A 9,861-nucleotide genomic window follows, 5' to 3' on the forward strand; every position below is an offset into this window, starting at 1 on the left:
AAAGGAAAAGCTATTTAAAGAAAAGAAAATTATCTAAAAGGAACAGGAGCAATAATTTCATTTAAAGAAAAATAACATTATTAGAGTTAGACTAGATTATAAATATTTCCGATTTAAGAATCTTCAGCAATATTTAGGTATAACTTGGAAACCAAGAATAAAGAAGAAAAGAGATGCAGGAACCTAACATTAGCCCATGTAAGCTTTTCTATTAAAACTGTACTTAAAATTTGACCCCTGTCCTGGGAGATTTATTAAGAGAAGTATGATTTTTTTTCATTGAATTTTGTCTTCGTTCGTGGGATATTTCTGTCAAAAAATAATTGTCAAAAAATATTTATTGTTTTAAATGACATTAAACAATCTGTACGAAATTTAAAAAATAATAATTTTACAAGCCTATAAATGAATATTTTGATTCCGGTTGCTGTAAAATACTCTTAAATGTATTTAAAATCTTGCAGATATTTGAATTTATTAATACAAAGAAACGATGGCAAACGTTTAAAAAAATGACCTGGGGCGATCAGCTAGAATCGAAACCAAAACTTTTTGCGTTTCAGCCGCGTTCTCTATCAACGTTGCTATCGATAGAAATATAATACTGCATAAATATTAACACACTTGAAAAAATGAATTTTATGTGAGCATGCGCAGAAAGAAGTAAAATCATGTTGGCTGGTTGAAATAAAAATTTCGCATTTCAAACTGGCGATATATGTCTGCACGCATTATCCATCTACCCAAACAAAGATTTTACTCGTTATAAACGTATAATTAGTATTCCCTGGTTATTTCAGTGTTATGTGACCAGTAGTTTAAAAGTTTACCTGTTAAATATTTAAACACTCATACATCTATTGTTTTATATAGATTTGATGTCCTGAATACCTTACTCCTCCCACACCTCTCATCATTCCTCACGGAATTCGTGCCTTTTTGAATCTCAAAAACGGATATTCACTCAAAAACTGATATTCGATTCATGTAAGATGGTCCAGAAGCAGTCTGGTACGTTTCTGTTGCATTTCTTTACAAGTTTAAAACATAATTTTATTGCATATCGTTCTTCTAAACTGTCGTACAGTCTAGATTGCATTTTTGAAAATCACCAACTGTGACAATTAGGCTTTAGTAGAGTGTATTCCAATTCCTGCTGTATCTGTTTATTTGAAGCTGAAGTCATATAAATTGTTCAGTCACCTCATAAGATCTATAGCAATAACATACTGAATTTTCAAGAGTCTACAACAATTTTAAATGCCTGTACAAAAAGTCTAGAAACTTATTGAAGCCACCGCGTACATAAAACATAGAAAATAAACGCAAAAACGTGCATCTTCAAACACACACACGTGCGTGCGCATATACACATTAATATATATATATATATATATATATATATATATATATATATATATATATATATATATATATATATATATATAACCATGCATCGAAATAATACTATAGATAAAAGAACATAACTGATAATAAATGATACTATAAACATTTGATAAAAGAACATAATTATATATATATATATATATATATATATATATATATATATATATATAAATAACCATGCATCGAAATAATAATATAAACATTTGATAAAAGAACATAACTGGCCCCTCCAATCTTAGAAAGGTCCTCGTTGACAACATAAAGATTATACAACATGAAAATAATATTAAAAAATTAAAAATTCTTGGAGCGTCATATATTAGAACCCTTCAATCCAGTATAAATGATATTACATTGGAGAAAAACAGTAACGTTCTAAAATGTCTTGCGTAGTTCGTATTGGATGGACTTTGTCAACGGCGTCCACGAACTTGCTGATTTTAATACTCGAATTTTTAATCGACCTATATTTTGGATCGTCTTTTCATCGACTCTATATATTTTAACTTATCATCGCCTAACGCCGTTTACTGTATATTTTAGTTTTCACTTTTAATTCTCATTTTCGCTCTTTCGCACTTTTACTTCAACACCTGAAGATGATTCGTGGACGAATCGAAAGCGCTCGTGACAGCAACAATTATGGAACTTTTATTAATATTTTCGATTTTGATATAAAAAAGATTATACAGAAAATCGAAAGCTTAAAAAAAGAATCATAAAGCAAAGTTTCTCCGTTGCATATAATATTTGCTTGAATATATATATATATATATATATATATATATATATATATATATATATATATATATATATATATATATAATATATATATATATATATATATAATATATATATATATATATATATATATATATGCATATAAGCGAGATAAGACACAGATTAACATCCGATGAAAAATCCTCATAGATATTACTAGAGGTAACACTTTTTAATATTTAAAAATAGAGCAATATATAAATTTAGTTGTTAAAATTAAATTCTGAAAATCAAAATATAGACACATATATTCGAGTTAAGAATTTATTGTTGGACAAAAGGAGGAATATATAGAAGGGGTTATATTAATTTCCTTAATCCATGGATTTTCAATAATAGCTCATATCATCATAGAAAATGAAATGCGGTTAGCAAAATGTTCAGCTGTGAAAAGGCACGTATTTTGCTTTTCAGCATAAACATTGAAAATAGTTTTTTGGGTGGTGAATGATAGTTATATGAAAATAATTATTGGAAAAGGGAATTTCATACAACCTGGGCATCCCATTATCGGAAGGAGTATAATGTCCTCCGGGGTTTTATTTCCAAGTAGGCAGAATATTTGTCCAGGAGAGAAGGCAGTAATCCCATATAACAAAGATGCGTGGTTGCTCCTTATTGATAGTTCGAAAGGTATACAGGGCGGCCGTATTCGTTGGAGTGCTGAATGCGTTTTGGTATATTTAATTCAGATTCTTTTTTGGTGTTGGCACAGTTAAATGCTAACCGCATTTCATTTCCTCTGATGCTATTATTGAAAATCCATGGATTAAGGAAATTAATATAACCCCTTCTATATATTCCTTTTGTCAAACAATAAATTCTTAACTCGAATATATGTGTGTATATTTTGATTTTCAGAATTTAATTTTAAAAACTAAATTTATATATGTATGTATATATATATATATATATATATATATATATATATATATATATATATTAGCTCTCGGAAGTGATTCTCCGTTGCATTCACACACAAAAAAAACGCTTAGTCTACAGTAGATTATTATTAGCACATAACTTTAAATAGCATCTTCATTAATCTGTCCTATTTTGTTTTAGATGGTATTTTGGTCGTTCTGTTACGATTACAGAGCTTTCGCATTGTATTACATATTAGGGACCTTACGTCGGTGGCGATTAAGTAAACTAGTGTGAATTTTGATAAGATTTACACCGAGTGCATGATAATCCAGATATGTAAGACAGATCATTCTCAGGATTGAATGAAAGACGGATGACGTAAAGTTAATACAGGGGGAGAGTTCAAACACTATAAGCAAAACAGACGATAAAGAATGACATCACGTTTCGAGTGGAGAGAAAACTAAGGTATCCAGATCAATCTCTCTATGCAAGCCGTGCGAACGAAACACCGACATTATGTAAAAAGCTTGTAATCTAAGGCGAATGTTACTTTGATGTCTGTTCGTCTTCGTCATCTACTTCAGTAAGCTAAAAAGTAAAGTTAAGAAGTAAACAATTAACTAAGCTAAATTATATTCTTTGTAATTAGTCCAGTTTTTTCAATAAAACCTTGAAGAAAACTCAGTACACATCTCCTTGTGTATTACTTTCTGCATAAAAACACAGCTTTTTGTATAAAACTCACTAAACAAAACAACAATGACAAGAAGACGCGACTATGACAGAATTGGAAATAAGAGACCACGTATAAACACCCGCATATCTGTATAAAGACTTTTATTTCTTATTGAAAATGTTACAGTTAATCTTCCACACTGATGATTGAACTTCATTTTTATTGATATGTCATATTGAAACTTGAACTTTCCATCGCTCAGCGTACAGATTTAATGGACGTGTTTTGAGAATATCCTTTCTTGTTTATTTTTAATGTTTTACCTTGATTATTCACTTCATATATACAACATAATTACGTTGATACACCGGTTTTCGTTACAGTCCCGAAATTGAGCAACATTAAGCCTATCAAATGCCAAATGACACACCATTTGGGAATACGGGCGTGTATGTCATTTCCCCTCACCGGAATAAACTTGCGATTGAGGTTCGCATATTAATTTGATATTCCCTAAAACATTCCCTTTCGGCGGAAGTCTAGGGCGAATACCACATTTCCATTTGGAAAATTAGGAGAAAACTGCTTTCAGCTATTTATCTACCAATATGCACGCATTAACTTTTTAACTTGTATCTAGTTATTCTTATGAATAAAAGTAATGGCAGTAAAATTGGATACCTTGCTAATAATATGCAATGACTTAAATTCATATTAAAAAAAACACCTATATTCGCCCATTTTGAAATTTTTTGGTGTGCAATATGTAACTTTGAACGTATATCAGGTGGTAGGCCTGGTCATGTTTGAAATTTGATTTTTTATGTTCAGTTTTAACAGAGACATTAAGAATTTTCACACTAGTGCTTGCAGGACATGTTAGGCCTGATGGATAAAGTTTGATAAATGAAGTAAGGATTCCTGTGGTCAGAGGTCATACAAAAGCCTCAATATGTTCAGTTGTCTTGTGTATTGTATAAATGATAATAAAATTGCTATTTTTTATATAAATTGTCGCCTTTTTTTCATTGATTAAAGAGAAATAACTTTTAAATTAGCAAGAATAAATCAAATTATGGCCTTTTTATTCTAAAATACCGAATGTATTTATTATTTTTATCCGTCTCAAAACGAGACTTAGAAATAAACCAAATCGATGATCTCTCATTAGCTCTTTTTAGACGTGCCATCGTCCAAATTTATTTATTGATATGTTTCATATGTTTTATTTGTTTTTCTTAAAACGTTATACACCTTTTACCAAAGCGGCTGTAGTGCTTAAAAATGATGGTAATGTGTAGACATGGAGGCCTGGTAGGAGAATGGCCAATGACTTTGAGTTTTATGTAAAAATTGCAAATCCTTACTCCACATATAAATTATAAAGATAACTGTTTATAGAAAAAGTTTATCTCGCACAAACATTTTTTTTTTCGCATTGAACGACCAAATCCATCTTTTGGACATTTCCATCTTCAACCATTAATTGACTCTGAATAACGGTTCAATGCGCAAGATCTATTATAGATTTCACGCATCCAAGAATTGGCTATTAAACAATGCTTGGCAATTTATTAAATCATTTTGAAATTGCCAGTTAACTTCATGATGAATTGGAATATTTCTTCATTAAACATGAAATCATGGTCATAAACCTAATGTACAAGGCCTGTTGGACGTATTCTTAGAACTCGGCGGTCATTTTCTTTCTAGACCGCTGGGTCTACACATTAGTAAGAATGAGTTACAAAGGTACTAATAAATTAAATAAAGTATTCACAAATTTTAAGATATTAAGAATTTTTTTAAACTTGAGCAATCGATTTAATATCATTTTTTTTCGGTGCTGGATATCTTCCGTAGCAGCCAAATGGAATGCGTAGATTTTGAAATTCCGTACGAAAGTTCTCATTGCAGAATCCGTAGACCAATGGGTTCATACTACTGTTCAGTGCCCACGTGCCATATATAAGTTCTCGTATCGTTCGTGTAGTCATCGAGAACTGCACGTGAGTAAACTGGGCGAAAAGTACTGACACGAGGAGAGACGGAACAAAGCTGATAGCAAACAGAAGGGAAATAAGGACTACTGTCCGGTTGGTCCGATGGAGGTTCCTCTTGTGTGGAGACGTATGGTCCTCGCCATCTTCCTGGTTTTCACTGTGCCGATATCGAAGGTCCGACTGCATAAAGTGTTTCTTAGCCTCCTTCCACACAAGACAGTATAAGACCAGCATGGTACCAAGTACTATAACCAGTACCACAAAGAGTGCTAGAAAATATCCCTGGGTCACAACTGAATTAAAGTCCATCACGCAGGTATAGCCCACTAAATAACCGTCACTATCGAGCGGGATACTTCGCCGGTCATATATGAATGCAGCTGTTACCGAATATATCAAAGATATTACTGTTATGACAGAGAAAAGTATTTTAGCGTGGCAGAGGGTCATCTGAGATTGCGTTGGACGGCAAACTTTTTTGTAACGGTCGACGGAGATGATGAGCAAAGTAAGGGCTGATGCCACACACGTGAAACAAATGATAGAGTTCTGTACTTTACAAAGGTTCCCAGACGGGTACATAACCGGTAACCAAAGTTCCACCATTTTTAGGGGGAATGCGACGAGACAGCAGACAATATCAAATACGGCCAACAACGTGATGAAATGTTGGAGATTTGTCTTTTTGAGACGACAGCCGTACACGTATATAACGCCTGCGTTGCCAATAATGCCGAACGGCGTGAGCAGAACGAGGAATAGAAAAGTAGGGATTTTAGTCAGAGCCTCGTTGTGGTTAAACGCGGCAAGTGCCGTTAAATTGCTCTCGTTCATTGACTCCATTTTGGATTTTGAGATTTATTTTAGTATTTTATTTATTAATTTTTTCAAATATTTTGAAAATAATAGACTTGCATTTGACTAAGGCGGTTAAAAATATTCGATGTAAAGACGTGGGATGGCTTGGTCATTTGTTTTGTTGATCTGTAAAAAAAAAAGAAATTCAAATTAGTTGTTTTGAAAGAAATATAACGATACAAAGACAAAATAAATACAAAAAGACAACGGTATCCTGAGCATATATATTGCCATCAAGGTACAGAAATATTTATTGCAAACGTGACTTGAGGCGACATTCACCCAGCGTTCCGGCTGGAAGTAGACCATGCACAATCGCTGTCGACGACGAAGATAGCTGTGGGTAGTCGGTCCTGAGACTATTAATGAACACCGTAGACCTGTGGACCTGAGCTAGTTTCGACGTCGGCTTTGATGGTGTTTTCAACTGGCCTCTTCACCAATCTTGCTGAAGCTATTTTTCCATGGATGAAGTGTAGTCGAATCAGCGAAGTCTCCTCTTTAAATGCGAACAGTTGCAAATCTCTCCTTACTTTTATTTGAACATGATCAGTGCGTATTTTATGATTGACGCACTTTGAACATAAGACGCAAGATCTTAAATTAATATTAGCATTGTATTCTCGTCTGTTAGATATTGTGCGACTAAGAAGTATAATTAATTTAGACTGTAACACATTGTGTCCTTATAATCTGTCCGCTACCAAATTGACTGAAGAACTAAAAACTATTATAAATACTTAGTCTAATAATGGATACGTACTTTAATATATTATTTTCACAGTTCTGTCAGACTCGAGTTCGAAATAAAATTTCTGTTCGTTTGTTATGCTTAAGCATAAAAGAAAATACTAATTGTTCTGCCATTTTTACTTTTGAAATAGCCTTGTGGTTATTCTGTTTTAGTTTTAAAGATCATTATCGCTGGACATTAAACTTTTGTTTAAAATACTTAAATTCTTCTCTGATACTTAACTTTAAAGTAGTATATTCGTTAGCGTATAATACTTACGCTTAAAAATAACATTGCCGTTGGCCTGTCATTTTTGCATTTATTAAAGTGTTTTCATTTGCATGTAATACTTAAGTTTTAAAAATCACTGTTCCCGTGATTCTTGTTTTCTTAAACATTTTTCTTAGTGTGTAATACGTAGCATTGTTGTCGGCTCGTCATTCTTTAATTTAAAAGCATATTTTCGTTGGTGTAAAATACGAATTTTTAAACTAACATTGATATTTGTCCATCATTCGTAGGATTACTAAATCATTTCCTTTGGTGCGTAATACGTAGGTTTAAACTAGAATTGTTGATTTTCCAGCATTTGTAGGTTAAAAAACATTCTCGTGCGTGTAATTCATCAGTATAAAATTGCATTTTTACGTTTACAAAAACCTTTTCTTTGAATACGTAAGTTAAATATAGAATTGCTGTTGGCCAGACCTCTTTTTGTTTAAGAACTATACTCTTTGCTGTGTAATATATCAGTTTTAAATACCATTGTTGTTGGCTCGCTATTATTAGGATGATAAAAGCATTTTCGTTGACGTGTTATACGTAAGTTTAAAATAGTATTGTTATTGGCTTTTATTCTTAGTTTGAAAAGGCATTTTTTGATGGCTGATCACATTGAAATTTTGAAAGCCATTTTCGTTGGAATCTCATATATAAAAATTGCATTCTCTGGTTGTTCCTGTTGCACTGTTGGGTTGTCAGGGGGGATATATTATGTATACGCGTTCCTTGTACATTATATATATATATATATATATATATATATATATATATATATATATATATCAGAAGTACCCGTCGTTGACTGGGTTCAAAAACAACCTACAGAAAATGGACTGTGATTGATGAAAGTATGATAGGTTATGAAAAAGAGGGGGTTGTAAAGAGATAGGCTTTGATACTCAAAAATTTTACCCTAAGCAAGATATGATGAAAGTAAAGATAATTTTCGCGAAAATATATTTTTTATATCAACTTTGTTTCCATTCGTAGCCAAGAGTGACCAACAAAATGATGTTTCCTTACAAAGAGAAAATGTTATATATATAATAATATAAATATACAAGAAATAAATGTTATCATAGTCAATAAAAGTTACTTTTATGGTAGAAAAGTTAATTGGTTTGTATTTTTAAGTAGTTTATAAATTTTTTTTTAAATTCACGAATCGGTTTTAAAAAAATCAAAATGGCAGCGACTTTGAAATGGAGAACCCCATATTCAATTTGAAGGAGGGGCACCTGAGCATTCTGTGCTAACAATTTAAGAGAGTTCCGTCAACGCAAGGAATATTTATAAACATATTTTAATGTTTTCCGTTATTTTGTGCTTGAGGAATATTCGATTATGGCATGTGCAGTTTATATAAAAATTCATTTAAGTAGTTATTACCTCAAATTTCGTTTTAATTTCGGTTCGCTGAAATTATTTCAAGTAAAGAGCATTAAAAACTATTTCAAAACAAAAAAAAACATGAACTGAAGTTTTATTGACTATGGTAACATTTATTTCTTGTATATTTATTTTTTCCGGTAGTCGTTTGTTGGCTTTTCTGCTAAACACTCTTACTAAATAATATCGACGAAATATCGAAAAACAAAGAAATAAAAACAGTTTTGAAAAATAATGAAGCTTTACTTACTTTAGTAAAATAATCAGAAACAGCAAAATGGGATATTAAAAAAGTAAACACGTAATTACTTTAGTTTTTTAAGGCAAAGAATCGATATAATATGAATAAGAAGAAAATGGCGCCCTTTTCAAGCAGAACAGCTCCGTTTCAGTTTTACAGTATTGAACGGTGTAGTATTGTGCCGTCGGATTCAGAGTTGTACTATTGTAATGTAAAGAACACGCAGAAAGGGTTGTAATCAACTGAATTCCTTCTAGTACACTGACAAAAAAAGCTTAAACAGATATATAAATATAAATAAAAAGGTTATGTAAATGTTTTTAAAAAGACACGTAATCACGTGAGCAGGATTTTTTTCCTTCTTTTGACACCATAGCAAGTTACGTTTTTGTTTTTTATTATTTATCTATTTTCGAAAGAGTGCCACGTGCAAGTGGAGAAGGAAAAAACAGAGTTATGGAAAATTTGTGTCGAGAATTGTCTTAAGTTCCGACTTTTTTTTTTTTTTTTGGCTTTCACTTTAATAAAAACGTGAATTTATGAGGTGAATTTATTCGACACGATATGATTCAACTCAAAAAATAAATAAAAGCTAACGTGAATTAAGATTAAAGTTAAGGTG

General features: G+C 31.7%; 1 protein-coding gene across 1 annotated transcript; it reads right to left on the reverse strand.

Moving 5' to 3' along the window:
- Positions 1–3,881: 3,881 nt before the first annotated feature.
- LOC145255578 (putative neuropeptide Y receptor 11) lies at positions 3,882–6,713 on the reverse strand. The gene has a single exon (XM_080114042.1). The coding sequence runs from the start codon at positions 6,577–6,579 to the stop codon at positions 5,539–5,541; it is 1,041 nt and encodes a 346-aa protein (XP_079970168.1). The 5' UTR covers positions 6,580–6,713; the 3' UTR covers positions 3,882–5,538.
- Between the last annotated feature and the right edge of the window lie 3,148 nt (positions 6,714–9,861).

Source organism: Euprymna scolopes, chromosome 31, assembly GCF_053919585.1.
Source record: "Euprymna scolopes isolate OS-2025 chromosome 31, ASM5391958v1, whole genome shotgun sequence".
Taxonomy (NCBI): Eukaryota; Metazoa; Mollusca; class Cephalopoda; order Sepiida; family Sepiolidae; genus Euprymna; species Euprymna scolopes.

Coding starts and splice junctions, on each gene's coding strand:
- LOC145255578 (XM_080114042.1), bottom strand. CDS start 6,579: ATGGAGTCAATGAACGAGAGCAATTTAACGGCACTTGCCGCGTTTAAC.